The sequence below is a fragment of the Pelecanus crispus genome, chromosome Z (assembly GCF_030463565.1).
Source record: "Pelecanus crispus isolate bPelCri1 chromosome Z, bPelCri1.pri, whole genome shotgun sequence".
Classification (NCBI taxonomy): domain Eukaryota; kingdom Metazoa; phylum Chordata; class Aves; order Pelecaniformes; family Pelecanidae; genus Pelecanus; species Pelecanus crispus.
In genome coordinates this window covers 79,018,373-79,036,769 of record NC_134676.1, presented here as the reverse complement: position 1 = coordinate 79,036,769, position 18,397 = coordinate 79,018,373, and the positions used below count along the sequence as shown (strand labels likewise).

The following is an 18,397-nucleotide window of genomic DNA, read 5'->3' as shown; positions in this document are numbered from 1 at the left end:
GTATAGCAAACCCTTATGCTTCTGCGATGTTTGGACAGACCATAGCAACAATTAAGTGCATTGCTATTCAATACATAACTGTATTCTGCAAAGGACATAAGTTTATGCAAACTGGATTTCTTCACTAAGTGACCAATGGTATGCTGGAGGGTTCACTCAGGGTTCCCTTGCTCTGCCTCTCTCTGGGGCAATCTCTCTGTTTCTTCAGTTCACAATTTGTATCATGATGTTTTTTTATTTCAGAAAGAACCCCAGAAATTTCTTTGCTGTTCAAGACAGAGGCCATGCATCCTAGGGGTTTATTTGAAATGTAGTTAAAATACAGCACATCTTGCTATCATACAGTAAGTGTGGCTTAAGTGTAATTTGTTCACATTTCTACACTAAACTTACTATAACTTTGCCAGGCATCATATTCATTACTTTATGCCTTTAAACATGAGCCAAGTGGGGCACATATAAAGGAATTTTTATCTTTTTTGTTATTCCAATGTACAAAATGGAATTCATGTACACTAGAAGTATTTTTAAGTAACTGAAATCATCTTTGCTTGGACAATTCTCTGTATACAGGTGTCCTCTATAATCCCTAAGTGCTATCAATAACTACATCTGCAAAACTTTCTGTTCAAAACCCAACCAGCTTTGTCTGTATTAGCAAGAAATTTACTTGCAGTAGATTATTTTAGTATTATTGCCAGCTGGAGCAAGACAGGCATCAGGCACAAGATCATGCCTATACTCTCAAAATTCAAGCCTTGATGTTCTCCCCAGATCTTGTGGTAACTTCATAACTCACTGACACTGTCTGGAAGCCATTTAGTTTGCATGAGACTTAAGATTTACCAATTCATTCCAGCTGAGATCTTCAAAGAAGCCAACTGGAACAAGCACCCAGCTGTCATTCAATCAAAACTGGGAAGTCTGGAGAAGCCCTGCCTCTCTTTCTTCATCAGCAGATGCGAAAGCTTTCTCCTTGGACAAGCTCCATTTCAATCTGCTTGCCACAGAAGCAGAAAAGACTTGATTTTGTAACATGAAGTGTTGAGATAAAAGACATGGGAAGTATTGTTAAACAAAGAAATGAGGCTGCAAGACCTGACTAGGATAATGAAAATCATAGAAAGACTTTCTCCTCTTGGCCTCCTTTTTCCTTCCTATTTTTCCATCTCTACAGGAATCGGTGGGAGTTTTATCCTTGCAAGCCCTTTCCATTCCCATCAATGCTCTTGTCTTCACAATGACTATCTGCCTCATCATTGTTGTTTTCATTGTTTACAACAGGAGAATCCTACGCTGTTCCTCTCAATTACATTTTAAAACCAAAATGTAAACATGAACATTCTGCTGTTATTTTGGGCAAAAAGAAAGCTTTGTTGGGTTGTAGGTGGCTGAATGAAAAAGACAGAGAAGAGTAGGGGAAAAAGAGAGAAGGGATAGGGAATGAAAAGAACAAAAATGTAAATAATAAAACCTGGAAAACCTAAACGAGCCATCTTTCACGCTGTGCTTGTTTTGGCTGATGAGTAGTACAGGTTTGATTCCTCTTGCTCAGTGTGGTAAAAACAAAAAGTATGTGTCACATTATGTGAAGATGTTTTTTTCCAAATTTTTATCTGTGCCTTGGGAGCTCCTGGTGACATTAATTAGTTTCTTCTGCCCTCCTGAAAGAGCTTGGAATTTAAGTGAGGGTTGTACAGTGTATGACCCAAGTTTTAAAAATAATTAATCCTTTTTCTAAGCATTGTTTAGTATGATTTCAAGGTAACAAAACCACTTTATGAAATCACATCCTCACTGAATAAGCTGAATTGTTAATTTTAATGATCCTGTTTTCTGGCCACAGAGAAGTTTACGTATTAAATACTGTCCATGCTCAGATAAATTTTAAAAACCATATGCCTTAAACAGCAACCCTGCAACATCCACAACTGTGGTTTTGACAAAGTTGCAAGATACTGTAGGAAGCTAATTCATTCCATAGTGCAGCAGAGGGAAGACCCTCCAAACCCTGGCCAAGGATTTGCTAGAGAAAAATGAGGAAATACCAGACTTTGAACCATTTGTTTGGATGATTCCTCTATCCCTCGGTTCTTGCACTAACCCTGACCCATGTTATTATACGCTTGAGAGCAGCAAACTAAAGCAAGCCAAAGGGATCCAGAGGGAGGGGTGGAGGGCAGGGAATAACTAAGTGGGATGATATATGTAAGAGCACTTTTAATAGATGGTTGTACGTTAGTCTCTTTACATTGCACACATTTCTGAACATAGCCCACACACTCCTATGTCACTGTGCAGAACCTCAGGTGCTCTGGGCACTAGAACATGAAAAATCAGTACAATAATTTAGGAAGACAAATAACTTGTAGAGAATTGACCATCACTGGTGGATCAGAGAGCACCAGAACAGAGTTAGTTATGCTGCAGAGTTACTTGCAGGCTGCAACACTAAGCATGTCTGTAGTACCATCTTGCACCCTAAGAGAGAACTAAAGAAAGCCGGCTACCCATCTAGCCTTTGCTTCTTGTTACATCTAGTAATAAGGAAATGGCATTTTGGCAGAAAAAATCTGCAGAGCAGGTCACCTTTTACAGTGGTGCAGGCTAGCAATGACCACAAGGATCTCAGGCACATCACAAGGAAAACAGTCTACCATACAGTGGGAGAAGCTTCTCCCACAGAGGACACAAATTGCCTACTTGATGTTGGGACTTTTGGCAGCAAAAGCAAATTCAAAGCGAAGTGGAAAGAAAACAGTATCAGCAAAGCATAGCAATTTGTATGTTCATCTTTGCGAATATCAACTTAGTTTAACTTTTTTTTTTCTAAAGAGAATAAAACCTGCCCTTGGCTGCTGATGAAAGTGAAGGACATCTCAAATGCATTAAGTAGCCAGAGAATGATGCAAATACCTTAAAATGTAATAAAGTTTTTGGCAGGTCTGTTGATCTCAGAATTGTAATACTTACATTGTTTTGTCATTTTGGAAATCTAATAAGCATTTCTCCACCAGACACTGGTGGCTAAGGGTTCTCTGGCTTGCAGTTTGTGGTGTTATTGTAAAATGAGGCTCTGAGCTACTGCTCTCTCAGGACTATACATCTTTACTGCCAGCGTTTCATCCTATTTGGCCAGACAGTAATTCTTCACTTGCCTTCCTTAACACAGTCCTGTCCCATATTTTTTTGGCAGAAACTAGTCAGTCATTTATGGTTTGCTGAGGTCTTTTGTCCTTTCTGTTTCCCTAGTCTCACAAGTAAACAACACAAAAAGCTGATTACATGCTCTGTTGCTGTAGCATTCATTAGTTTCTGTGCCAAAGCCCTTGCATTTTAAAATATTTGCTGTACTGCAACACTGGATTAGGAGAGCTAGAGAATTAAAATCTGCCACCCTTGCCACGGAAAAAATAAAAGGCAGTGAGTGACTAGGGATTCCAGGTAATAGCTTCCTCTTTGAAAATGCACAGTGTTGAATTTTCACTCATTACCTTTGTCCTCTTAATATTTTTAAGAGAATACTAATTGTAAACATTATGCAAAAGTAGGTACAAAAGTGTTCAGGACAATATTATATTTTTGCATATCATGGGTACTTTTGAAATGGAAACAGAGAACACTTGTATTTTTAAGGAGAGAGTCTGTTTTTGGTAAATTGCTACAATGACAGAGTATGCTTGCACTCTTCACCGTTACTTTGTGTTTTTGATAGAGAATCGTCACAAGTCAATCAGGGTCAGCTCTGAAACTTAAACTTCAGTCTAACTAGTTGTAGTCAGTTGATTAGTGTAGAGCAAAGTCTGATGACTCCTAACATTTTCACAACGACATTAATTTACCATCTTTTAATTAGTACAGAGGGTCAACTCAACTCATAGCAATTACTTAATATGAACTGTGGCAGGGACACAGTAAGCACATACAGTACACTACCATAACACAGAACAGCAGTAACAGACTTCTGTCTTTCCTGTTACAGCTCAAGATTTTGCCATGCAATGATTTTCATTTAACAGGCAGTCAAAGACAACTTGGTATACATAGGTTTTTCCATAACTAGAAATGTTTGATCATTCCCATGATACCAAGAGAGAGAGGTTTCATTAATCTCTGCTGGGCTGTTCAGCTTTTCAAACACAACCAATTTTCCCACTTGTGCATGTCTTAAAGACTTCATTCTCTAGCAAACTTAAGCTCTATGAAAATTAAACCTATTACATGGAAAAAAGGGAATTCAATTTGACATTGCTGCAGTTAGCTGTGCAATAAACCCTTTTTATATCAAGTGTTCTTGATTATTAGCATGTGACAAAGCAGTCTATAATTGCCATGAAGTACCATCTGTCCAAGCCGTAACAAAAATCTTTCATTTGCTTCCAATGTGCTCTCATTCTTTCTCTTACCTGCCCTCCTTCTTTCTTTCCTTCCTTCCTTCTTTCTCTCCATCCCTCTTCTTTTTCTTCCCTTTGTTTCTTTCAATAATTTTCCTGTTAGTTTTCTACACACATACCAAAATCTTCCAACATTTCTCTCACCTGGCAGCTTAAAGGACATGGTTATCTCTGAAATTCTACTAGCTATCCAGGATTTTTCCTTCTCTCTGCCAACACAGTTTTATGATTACATATCAGACCCACAGTCCTGTCATGGTTGTGGAAAGACCAACATGAAGGAGTGGTGTCTCTTTCTGTATACAATTCAGAACAAATAAATAAATATCTCTACGCACATTCAGTCAAAGTAACTGAACCAAGCTGCCTGTAGCATGAACACTGATAATCTGAAAGATTAATCCAACCTGCTTATGTATTTCACCACATATTACAACAATAAAGCACTCACAGACAATGTTATCAGGAATAATATTGTAACTGGATATTTCCCTGAGAGCTTTTCAAGGCTAGATGAAGGGTTCTTCACTTAACAGTGTGTTTTTACAAGCTAATTTTCCATATTATCTTTACAGCACTGATTTTTCAGGCTGTTTGGCCCCTGCTACACTATACAGCAGCACTGCCTAAAAATATTTTGTAGGGAGAATGCAGACGTATTACAGATGGAGAGAAGAGGGGTGCAACAGAAGAATACCTGAGAATGCTTGCAGACCCAGTGGCGCAAGACATTCAGGACACGGTTCGTGGCTGCTCTGCGTATTATGAACTCTTTGTCGCACATGCGTTCAGAATTGTTAAATCCTGTGTGGAAAAAACACACATTAAAGTTAATGGAGGTAGCAAAAATTCAAATACAGTATGAATAACTTCGATAAACTGAAAGCTCATAGACCATTTATGTGTAATAAAAGGAAAGATGCCTATATAGACTTTCAAATATGACCATTTAGACTGCTGAAATTCTGCAAGACCAGTAGAATAAAACCCTGCCCATCATAACTAATACAGACACCTCCTTGGGTCAGCATTAAGTTTTAGAATGATGAAGAATATTTGCCTGCATCATTAACATCAGATGTCCCTCCAGTATGGAAGAAAATAACAGTACAAACCAGAACCAGACCAAAAATGTACAGGGCCTATAATCAAGCAGATTACAGAAAGAAAGTGAGTATGATTTAGAAAGTGGAAAGAGGTAAATTGCAGAAGTGGTAAAGAAATAGGGAAGGATAGCAGTTTAAACACAGAGGAGAAGGTAAACACAAGAAATGTTCCTTTGTAAGAACAGTATTGTACAGGCTATACTAGTCAACAGAGACTGTTCAAATAAGCTTTTTGGTTTTTTACCACTGGGGTGACAAGAAAGTGGGAAGGTATACAGAAAACACATTTACAACCCCAGCTGCCTGAAAATAAGGATTTGCTAACTGCAGCATTTCCCCACACATCTTGTAAGCACAACTTTTTTAGTCAGCAGTATTTACTTATAAAGAAATGGTTTCAAAAACAAACAAGAAAGTTTCTTCCTACATTCACACTATTGCTTTGTTCTCTTCTCATTCTGCCTTAACTCTATCATAAATACAATCTGTACAATAAAATAATTATTACATTTTAATAAAATAATTACATTAAACCCTCAAATTTTTTAAACAATTTATAACTCTGAAGATACACTTGAGAAGTTTACATTTGTCTAAGTTTCTGTTAGATTTGATCTTACACTGTGCTGCTTTCCATTTCACTCAGTGCAGAGTCCAAGAAACAACTGGAAACACTCTTCCATATGACCAGTACTTTACTATTTTTTTGGCATAAAAGCTGTTCTAAAGCCTGTGTTTTATTATAAATAGCAAAAGCAGATTAAACTTCTATTTATTCTGTGAGAAACCCACTAGAGGTATTCTTAGAGGCTAGTATTAGTTTTGCTCTATTTTTATTAAAGAAAATCCAAAAAATCCAAATTGCTGCTCTATATTTTTGGAAAAATACACAGGACAAGAAGTTTAACTGCAGTCTTTTTACCTTTTTTTTTTTTTTTTTTTTTTTTTTAATCTTTTACTGCAGGTTGGACCCCAAACCCCAAATGTATTTTCTACACTTATTTTTCATGGAAGTTTTTTACAGTATGGCATATTACACTGTAGTTGACACCTAAGATTCAATATCAAAGGCAGTTTCATTTTAAAACATCTTCAGGAGCTTCATTGCCCATAAACAGTGAAGTACACAAAATCTCTGAGGCTTTACTCAGTAAAAGGTAACCTAGGCAACATTTTGTGTGTTAATTTTCCATGCCTTTCACAGTTAACCTCTTGCAGAAGCAATTAGGCATACACATTAAAAACTGTTCAATTAGCCACTTAATTGCAGCAATGAAAGTCACAATGAAAATTATATACTAAAGCAGTGGAGTCTTTATCAAAGTAACATTAAGGAAAGGAAGTTTCAGTAAGCTGGAAGGAAAAACAGAAAGAAACCTACAGAGACAGTTTTCAGTTAGCTGCAAAAAGAATAAAAAGAGCAAGGAAGGAAAAAGGAAAATCTCCGGAGACCACTTCAGTAAACTTCTATGGTCCTCAGAATTTCATCAATTTTTAAGCAGTAATTAGCTTGTTGTGGAGAATAAGCAACATGTTCACTCAGATCCACATCGCCAGTACCTAATGTTGATGTCTTGAACCTATAAATGGAGATCTCCAGTTTTGTAAGAAAAGAACTTAGCTGAATGTAGATGCACATGTGAATTTAATTCCAAGTGGGTGATTCATTGTACATCTTCAGGTACAAGACTTCAAATAAATAAGTCAGCAAAATATATTTTTTTCAAAATAAAACCAGAAATCTATGAGCTCCATTCTGACCTTGTTTTTAAATACTAAACAACTTGGAAAGCCAGGATGTGTTTCCTTCTTTCTTCACACAACATTTATAATTTATTGTTCTTTATAAAAACAAGAAAGAATCCACAAGTCCTCAAGCAACCCTCACTGTTCAAGACTTAAATCTGCAGTTTGATTTTAAAGAAGATCACATTTATGACATTTTCTTATGGAAATGGAATGGAGTGGAATACCCACTGTTCTCTGTACACTGGCTTAGCGTCCTTCCATTTGGATGTTTGGCTTCACCTCAAGGCTTTCCCTCACGACTTGTTTTGAGTAACAGTAGACCTGAGGTAGGCTCCGGATTCAGTAGCTTTGACAACAGCTCAGTAGAGTTAGACCTTAAGCCAGAGCCAGTTATCCTGAAGAATAATACATGGGGTCCTTGGACCTTCCTGGGGCAACTGAGGATGGAGCAGGACAAAACTACTGGGACTTGTAATGTTCAGAAAAAGAAGCCTCTGCCTCTGTTCCTCTTCTGTGATCTACTGTGTTATTTCCAATCAAATGCTTCTGCACAGACATGGAAGGAACATGGAACAGTTCAGGACGAAGGGATTGACTATACTCCCACTTCCAAAAGTGGTGATAATGTTCTGGGCAATGCCGGAGACTTGCACTACAACAGAAATGAAGATGAAGAACTGCCCATCAGGAAGACAGACATGTGCAAGTCATCACTGACTGGTGTGGAGAGATCTGCAGAAGTGAAGCATATGATCTCTAGGTCTATCACCAGAAGACATTGCAAAGTGTGAATCTGTTGAATGGTGTTTAGCACACTGCTGGCTCTTAGCTTTTCCATCCTGAACTGACTTGTAACTGAAGTAAGAGCCAGGACTGACAGCACGCAGTAGAGACGGTTACCGTCCACATCATTAAAATGCCCATCAGGCACAGATTAATTAGATTAGTCTCAAAATTAGAAGTTATTTAATAACCACTACTATTGACTAGATAAGCTTAAGTGGATTTATCTACATGATATTTTCATTAAAAATATAGACAATAGCCACCTTTTTTTTTTAATCTATTCACCTATATATCAGAAGACTATACAAGTGTAAAGTTATACATAGATAGATACCAGCAAATCTATTCAAAACCTATGTGTCAGCTCCCTTCCAGTCAGTATGGCAACAGCTAAAAACCCCACCATTTAAAGCGCTGGATTGCATAATTCCTGATACTAAGAAAATCATGTCATGTTATTAACCTAAAGAAAAGTTAGTGAATATTGAAGGTGAAAGCAAAAGAAATCTCAGTAGTTCTTACAGCCACTGAATAGATCTTCTCATTAACCAAAAGGTGAAAAGATGTAAGAGAAAAGGTTCCAAGACCATTCAAATTGCACAGAAGAGTGGCATTAATTCCAAATCTTACAAAATTCAGAAAAAATAGAAAAAATGTCAGCTGCAAATAAGTAAGATCAGTAAGCATTGTTACTTTTTGGTTTTCTAACTTTGATAGAAAAGGTCTAAACAAAACACTAAAAAAAAAAAATCCCAATAAAAACTTATTACTACAGCTGCAGTAATACAGAAGCAGAAACATGCAAAACCAAGTTCCTGGCTAGCATCGGTTTTGCTCCTCCTAATTTTCAAAGCCACATGGACTTTGGGACAGAAACTGCAAAGGGGAGATAACCAGACTAAGATCTGATGGAGCCACTACAGAAGCTATCTAAGCAGGCATCAGTGAACTTTGGTGGTGCCATCAGTGTTTCCTGCACTTTTCACAATGCAAATTCTTTCCAATACATCAGCTTTACTGCTGCTGTTTACTTCCTCCTCTCTCTTTCTGCCCACCTAATCCTCTCCTACTATAACTCCAAACAAAACCCTGAGCCACCATGACAACTGCAACTATTCCATATCCATAGCCTCCTTGTCTATGCATATTTTAAAGACCCCAGTATATAAGCTTACATTCTGCACCGTCATGTAGCCTCTTACAGATAACCCATGTGTCTGCTGCTGTCCATGCTGCAAAAGGTAACCTAAATCCTCCAAACCCATCTAGTTTTGCAACAGGTAACGGTGGTGCTACTCTAGGAGGAACTCCAAGCTATCTCACCTACTGCAAAAAAAGAGGTGACAGCCAGAACCTTGCTAGGTCATACATCACCTGCTCCGCCCATCCATGTGTAAGTGTGAAACTGGACCTGCACTACATGACTACGCAAAGTATGCAAGATGAAATTTTGTTGTGGTTTAACCCTAATGGGCAGGTAGAAGAAAGGGTGCTGACCCACACCCTAGAACTGGGAACCAAGGCTTCAGGTCAGATGTTGATCTGCAAGGAACAAGGGTTTCATCACACCTCTAAGGCATATCTCAGAGAGCATCCTACCAAACAGTTTCCAGTTAACCTTTTAGCATTGCTGCATCTGCTCTATTATTCCCCACATACTTTTCCTACCCATTTAGGGGCTAGGAACAGTTTTTAACTCTGATTATACAGTCCCTAGCATATCTCTCTTGTTCATGACACGGACTTGGAGGCACTCTTAGGCTATAAATCTAGGTGGGTTGAAAAAATAACAAAATAGCCATATCTGATCAGATAAAATTTCATCTAGCTTCATATCCAGAAGCAAATGCTTGTGGAAAGAACCTTTAAAAGGGGCAATTTTGAAGTGATCTTTCCCATAGTGTGTTACCCTTGGCATTGAGCAGTTTGGGGGCTAACTACACACATTTCACTTGAATCAGCGGTGAAGTAGGCATGATTTCTTCTAAGTTAATTTTCACTGTGGCTCCAGGAGAGAAGAGAGGTGAAGGGTCCCATCTAGCAGGATGCCAACCTTTGAAATGTTTTAATTAGGATTCTGGATCAAACTGCCCACATACAGACCCCATGGTGAAATAACCTGAAACACTTCATGATGAGTATCTGTTTCTCTCCTGAAGGAAGCAATCTTTCTACCTGAGAAATAGCAGTAGTATTTCTAATCATTAATAATCTTAGTGGGCATCTGCTTCAGTGAGTGCTATTTTCAAGTAATGTTTTTGCCCAGTATCTGTGGAGATTAATATGTACTGCTTCTACAAATAGTTTCTTCACATAACGGTGATGCAGAACATTTACCACAGGTTGTCAAACACAGTGTTAACCTGCCAGCATTGCTAGTTTCAGTGAATTACTTCTTTCAATACAATTTAATCACTCTGTTCATATACTTGTCTTCAGATTATATTATGCAAAATATAGTTTCCACTTCAGATGTTTTTCTTATGTGCACTGTAATCAAAACTAGTATTTTTATAGCTTCCACTATCACCAAAGATTAAAAAAAAGGTGCTGAATAGACATAAATCGCAACACCTGCAGACAAAACCAGATTAAATTATGACAATACCTTGTACATAGATTGTTCTTCTTATGTGAAAGTCTAAAGCAATTTTGAGTGGTAGAGGTCATTATCTACCCCATTCATAAAGCAAAAAACCACAGGCAATCAATGTCTGCAGGTACTATGTGTCAGTGTTTCCACTTTTGGAATTGCTGCATGCAGGACTAGATCCAAAGATCTCATTCCATGTCAGTGTGAGACAGAGAACAGACCCTCTCCTCAAAAGCTGCTAAGAAGACCCTATAGCAAAATCCTGCCCTGCTTTTTCTTGTTCTGCTGAACAAACCTGACTCTATCAGCAATTATTTCTTCTTTAAAATCTACCCCGCCCAAGAGGAACATTTGCATTACGTTAAATTCTGCACTGTATATGTTAAAGAAATTAAATGATGCACATTTGCTTTTCTATTTTGAGATGTCAAAAACTCAGTCTAGTTACAATAACTGTATTCTCTGTATTTAATTTTTTCTGCATTAATACAGCAGCACACGATTCCCGACCACAGTAATGACAAAAGTTGACAAAAATTTTGATGATACATCTATTCTTAAGGGTTTATCTGTGCAAAAAATGATTTCTGTTCACAAGATTTAGAGGTGAGTTTTTTGAAGTTGTGAAGAGTGACTTCAACAAGTTTCTGGTGTCTTTCTTAGCAAAAAACTTCATTTCAGAAAAAGATTTTACATGTCACTTTCACTGAAATACTCTGGAATCATGCAATGAATCTGCGTTAGCACCTAACGTAGGAGCAAATTGCACTCCAGCCTTTGAGGAGGTCACAGCAAACCTCACAGAGTCCCAGGGAGGTGGAAGGGGAACATCCATGGTTCACAAAACAGATGACAAATAACCAAAAAAAGAGTCAAATGTAATTCTCTGTCTTGTGGGTTTTGTTTTGTTTTGTTTTGTTTTGTTTTGTTTTTTTTTCTGATGATGAATATGCTTATGAGTTGTAGGCCAGTTTCATGATTCAGTCTGGCTCAAATCCTGAAAGCTCAGGCTTGGCAAATATCAATGTTACTTTTTGACCTGGATAAAGAATAAATACAAACCCAGGGTCAGAGCAGAGCAGTTTTCATCCACAGATTAAAACTGAAAAAGCCTCTCCAATATATGCAGCATGGAAGAAAAGCTTTCCCAATATATATGCAGCACAAAAAACTAATTATAAAAAATTTTCCTTCACATACCTAAAAAAATTTGGATGACTGTTTAAAGATACCCACCTTTATTGGTCATACATTCTCAGGCAAGTGTCTGGGTTTTACACATTTTCACAGAAATGTGTCAGAGTGCAAGTAGCCTAATATTGATAAGAAATCTAAACTGCCAGTGATCCTGCTCTCCTTTTCATTTCTTTAATTATGATTTCAGATTGCCATACACTAGCCATCTGAACAATGGCAGAGCTGGAAAAGAAGACTATATTAACTGAGATGAAAAGAAGCATAAAGATGATGAACTCCAACTCGCTATGTACAGAATAGCATATTTGATCAATAATACAGTTCTTCCTTTTTTTTTTTAGTAATTATCAAATGTGTGTTTTCAGATTTATAATGGAACAGGTCATACGAGCAGGATGAGGCTTGAAAGTAGGACCTATCAAGTCTAGTCATGATCTTTTTGGCTACCTCTATTTAAAGAAGAGGCATATTTAATTGTTCACTATGCCAGGGTTTGAGTTTATTTCACAAAGTGTTATCAGAAGAAGTGACTATTAAAAAGCAGAAGAAATCAAGTATCCAATGCATTTCAGCTTTTAATTTCACTTTCACTGGTCCTTGGGACATATGAAATAATTTTGTTCTAAGAAATATGCCGCTGAAAATCCCTGTTGTAACCACCCACGTCAGAAATAATTCCAAGTATGTATTTGATTCTTCTGCCTAAAGCCTCCTCCACAAATACAATCTAACTATCAAATCAAGTCAAGGGATTATAGTCTTAGTAAGGTAAAACCCGTGGATTCATATGCACCAGCTGATGTCCAATAGTGTAACACAGATAGAGCTATAGTGACTGTGTTTAATTTCTGTAAAGTATTTAAGGGAAAGGTTGGTAAACTATTTTTAAATGACTTTTTGCTTTAGAAAGGCTTTTTCTAATGAGACTAATTTAAAGAACACAACATTGAGATAAAGCAGTTATGTCATGATTATGCTGTAAACTTGAACTAAATCCAGAAGCCTAAAAATATATCAGTCCAGCAAAATGATTTTAGTTTAATGGATGGGAAAAAATGAAAAGTGTCTAAAGAAAATGCTTAAGATCAAGACACTATTCTAACTCCTAATAATAACACTGAGGTTGCTCTGAGAATTACGATAATCTATGAGATTATATGGTTAAAACATGAGTACCACAAAGAATGAAAATATTCCTTTAAACTCAAAGAACTGTTCAAATTTGAAAATTTGTCCATTAAAAATTCTTAAAACCAGGATTACTGCTATAGATATAACTGGCATACAGTCTTGGGATTTCTGTTTTTTAAATAGAGATATTCTTTTGGGAGACCATATCAGAGTTTCACATTTGGAAGAAAATCTTTAAAAATTGCCTAACACTGAAAACATACTTGCAGTTACAAGTTACACAACTTGTTATTAAAAGTCCATAACTCATCTTAGAAGTAAAAACCACCAAAGAGTCTGCATTTTGCTTTACTAAAATTCAGCAACAATACAATATTGCATTTGTATTTTTGGCATATTGTGATAAATACATGAGTTCAGAGAAAATAGCATTGTTCACTCCTCCACTGTAGAGAGAAGAAAACCAACATGTGTGTGCACTAGGACTTATGTGTGTTGTAACCACACAGGGAATGAGTATCAATAGCTTTAGACTACTGCACTTTGTAGGATGCATTTTCCACAACTGTAAGTAGCAGCAACTCCATTACCACTGGGCAACTTCTTATTCTTTTCTTCTTTCAGCAACAGCAAAGAGAGCCAATGAAGAGTTAATGTCATTACCAAAACCAAATGCTAAATTTTGGTGTACCTGCGTACATCTTCAAAATCATATTTGTTTGCACACAAGAAGTGTATGTGTATGTATGCGTGTGTAAACTCCTAGTCCAATTTTTCTAGTGAAGTCTTAGGCTAAACCATCCAAATCTTGTGCCTTTATTTATAGATATATCTCTAGAAAAGAATAGATCCTGAATTTCAAAGGCTGTTGTTGCCAATTGTATTTACAGATTGCAGAATATCATGACAAATGTGCAATGTGACAGCAGAATTTTTTCCTATGTCTTATTTATACAAAAGAACTATAGCAAACAACTGACAAAGAAGAAAAGCCTTTTTGAATAGCCTACCTTAAAAATTATATTTGTGACTGTTTTAGTACATCTTAGACACTAGGTTTTTACTGCAGTAATGTTTGAATTATTTTCCATGAATAATGACAAGAATGGCAACACTGCAGTTGATATTTCTTCAAATTTGTACATCAGCCAAGTGCGTTTGCCTATGTTCCTGCTATGTCTCTTAGTCTTCAGGGAACATATAAACAATTTTTACCTGCTGATGTATCTCTGCAGTTCAAGTGATCTCTAGCTCTTGATTTCTTTAATTACACATTGTCTATACTCTCAACCTGCTCTATCAGTAATATGAAACGTTTAGCAGATCTTTTTTGCATAACACTCACAGTCTTTTCAAGAACTATTCAAAGTAAGCTTTCAGACCTTTAAAATGCTCAGTGTGCCCTGCCACAAAGGAAAGGTTAAAATAAAGTCTATGACAATGTACAGCTAGAAACAGAAAAACGCAAAAAATGCTTTTGGAATTTTTTCCTTTAGTTGGTCTGGGCTTTTTACATAAGCTAAAGGAAGTAGTTTGCAAAATTATTCAGGTTTTTTATGACAATAGGAGTGAAGGTTAAATGGAAAGGAGGTGATAATTGCAAAGAGCCAAATGTATCATTTTTCAGACCATCTGTGAACAGAGTTGACTGTCATGCAAAATAAAAATTGGCAGGATGCATAACAGTCAACAAGAAAATCTCTGAAGAAAACGTCCAGCTCATAAGCAGTTTCCAGACCATTTACAACTGGGCCACAAATCAAGCAACTCAACAGTAGCATAAACAAATATTAATTATGCAAGCAACACTTAGGCCTGGGGGGTGGGGGGGAAACCCACAACAAAATGCTCTCAAAACTTCTCTCCGCACCCCACACACACCATTGGGTGCCTCAAATGTGAAGAAGATAACAGGGAATCTAAACAAACCTGTCCTCATTATGAACCTAGACCTTTTGGTCATACTCCCTGACTTGCAATGTCAAAATACTAGGGCTTGTTTCCTGCATGCAGTGGTCACAGCTTCATTCCAGCTTCTCCCCCTCTCAGCTTAGGAGAGCAGAGGGAGATATCACCTAAGAGCTTGCCAGGGAAGCTCAGCTAAAGCACCAGAAAATACATATTCAACATATCCCACCAAATCAATAGCAGCAGGATTGTGGTGACCCATTTTTAGGGGGCAGGAATAGGGACTATACTAGTCTCCTTTCTTCGATGAAGAAGGAATTTTTCTCTCAGTGCTGGTTTGGTTGCACGAGTCTATGAAACAGAGCGTTTTCCCTGCAGCTGCTCAGGACTTAGTACAATGGGTCAGGAAACACATGGTTCACAGTGTTGTAACTCAGGAAATGTCCAGTGCAAATATTTTTTTCCAGAGTAGTCAGCTCCTCTAATAAACTAGAATAAGAAATTAATTCAAGAGAGAGGAACACATAAAAAAAGGGGGATCCTAAATTTCTCCTAAAGTGAAAAAGAATCATCATTTTCCCCGGGCTCTTAAGTCCCCAGAGCAGAGATCACTTAAGACAAAACTAACCTTAACTTTTAAGTAATTGTTTTAATTCAAATCTATTGCTCTAAGAAAACTGCAAGGGGAGATTCAACTCAATTTGAACACGAATGCTTAGCCAGTTACCTAAAATTGCTAAGCAACAATTTTCTTAAATTCAAAGGGCTCCTAATTCAGGAACAAAAATAGAAGTCTATTCAAATGCATTACAGAGTAGGTGAATATTCAGAGGAAAGGAATAACATTCAGGGTTATTGAATTAGAAGGCAGATTCCAAACAAATTAGTTTTAATCTCTATTTTCATTTCACTACCGATTTCCCAGTAAAATATCCTCTGGCAGGAGAAAACATACACAAATGTCTCATAAAAGCAGGCTGGTGAATGAGTGTTAAAAATGCAGCCTGGAACAGAAAGTAAGTTTGCCTCTCCACTGGGGCATTGCCATCAGCCTGCATTGACCCCACACATCACACACCCCAAACCCCACAGCCAGCCCAGTGGGTTGGTCGCAACATTTGCGCTGGCGACCTCTAGGTTTGGTAATGACATCTGGGCAACTCCTGACAACCCTCCAGCCACCAGGAAGGAAAGCAGGTTGGTCTACACCAGCAGTTATTTGTCACACAACCTTTTTTTGACAGAGAGCAGTGTCAGCTGTAGAGTAGGTCAATGAGTATTTCCCACCTGGAGTTTTTTTAATCGAAATAGGGAACTCCAAGGCAGTTCTGTGTTCAGGTCCCAATGCTTCTCAAAGCTCCCTGAATCTGCATAAACTGATCTGGAAATCTCATTAAAATGTGTTCCCAAGAGGGAACTAGTACTCTTTCCCAGTTCCTGGCTAGAGCCATTAGCCAAACAAAAATGACAAGTAAAAAACCTTGGTTGTCCTGTGTAAAGGATCAGGGGAAGATAACAAATCCTATACCAACTCTTTTCTTTCTTGGAACTAAGCATCTTGGATCCCTGATAGAAAGGGGGGACTGGGGAGTATCACAACACATGCAGCATTGATAAGCATGCCTGAAACAATGATTTCACTGATTTGATGATATCCTATATCTCTGACAGGAGGCTAGATGCCCTGAAATTCAATTTTGAAGTTCCATGTGGGAACCCATGACCTGAAGAAGTACAGTTAAAATTAAAGTCTGCTTCGAACTGCTTAGAAACAGTCTCCTTGATACTTGTGACCCAGTTGTGCCAGTTTACTTCTGTGAAGAGCAGTTCCACTGGGATAAGCTGCAGATTCAAAAGGATGAAATTCTTTGCATCTTGGTTATTGATTGGGTTATCACCATAACAATTTTTTTCTTTCTGGTCTGGATTCATAAGAAGAAAGTTCCACAAAGCTTTTCCACTACAGGGAGTGAGATGTTATAACCCAGGAAATTACTGGAGTGCAAAATTACTGTAACTATTACTAATAGCAATGTTTATGGCATAGTAATATCAACCAGGAAAAGACACACATTTTCTGGTTTTGCTTTAGACATGGATACTTACGTACAAAGTGAGAAAGCAATATATACCTTTCCAAAGGTTGGCTTGTAACCACGGATGTAATTTGAAGCATTCAGTACAGCACAACACAGAAGTGCATTACCCGGCTATCCACATAATGTAGAATCTATCTTGACATCACCATCAGATACCTCTTGCCTTTCACGTAACATTCATCATACCAAGGAAATCTCTCTCTGCCTACCCTCTCACAATGGAAAAAATAAAGTAATAATTTCCCTTACAAACCTTGCTTAATTCTAATCTTTACCAAATTACATACTAACTCAGCTGCCTACTCCAGAATTTCTGTCTCAAGAAACATAACAGTGTAATGCCACATTATTATTCCTCTGTTCAGAATTAGGGAAATAGTCCCTGAACAGTACAGCTGATACTGTTGAATGTGAAACTACATACTCACATCAATCTGTGTGCAAGACAGTGACAACCAAGGAAATACTGTATCTGTTTAAAGCATAATGTATGTTTCTACATGCTTTTCCATTTCAGGGATGAACGGGATCCCACTGGGGGTGTATGCCTTCATTATTTTGCATGGTACATCTCCAAGACACATTATTCAGCATAAGTGCTGAATGCACCTGGCAGCAGTATGTACAGCTACAGTGCCTCCTCTTGGCACAGTCACACATGTAACTACAGACACACGGACACACAAACATGCACATACGTTGTGAACTCCCTTGTATCATTTGGCACAAGCTGTGTTATTCCATTACTCCAATTAGTCCTTATGCCAGAACAAACAAAACAAAAATATTGTCACACTGGGAGCTGCAAGTAGTTTGAATGACTGCAGAATAGCACTACTGGTCACAACCTAAAATAAGCTAAGCAGCTCTCACTAAAAACTTTTGTGAAACTTTCTCATGCTAATTTTGGCCTTTTAAAACAAGCAGTCAGCCTTAATCAATCTGTGCCTGATTTATGAGAATACAAAGGCCTACACATGACCCACTGTGTAATCTGGATCTCTATGCAACTTGAATTATTACTTTTAGCTAATTTTTTTTCATCTAATATTGTGACAGTAATCAAGCAGGATAAAGTGTGTCAGACTGAGAGCTCACAGGACTCATCTGGGTCAACTTCAGTGCTTTTGCAACTTTCAAGAGATATGTCATTCTGGAAACCACAGCTGTAATTTACAAAAGTCCATTTATATTTGTAATTGCTGTTACAGTTGGGGTATGTTATGGCAGACAAACTCCTACAGTACCTCTGAGGAGATGAGGACTTGCTGTATTCATCTCAGTGGCTCCTGGAGGTGACACTTCCACAGCAGTCACTGGCTCTTAAAAGTTGACACTTTTGCATAAGCATTTCCGCACTGTTTATCCTCAACTGCATTCAGTTGCTCTACAATTGAGGTTTGGCAGCTTTACATCAGAAGTGGTCAAACAAAG

At 37.6% G+C, this 18,397-nt stretch overlaps 1 protein-coding gene across 2 annotated transcripts in view; it reads right to left on the bottom strand.

Annotated features, from left to right (window-relative positions):
• Positions 1 to 18,397, bottom strand: part of RASGRF2 (Ras protein specific guanine nucleotide releasing factor 2) — a 140,187-nt gene that overhangs the window by 24,171 nt on the left and 97,619 nt on the right. For both annotated transcript variants that reach the window (XM_075726430.1, XM_075726431.1), the window contains exon 18: positions 5,092 to 5,198. In XM_075726430.1, the coding sequence (XP_075582545.1) occupies positions 5,092 to 5,198 (107 nt within the window). The remainder of the gene's footprint in view (positions 1 to 5,091; positions 5,199 to 18,397) is intronic.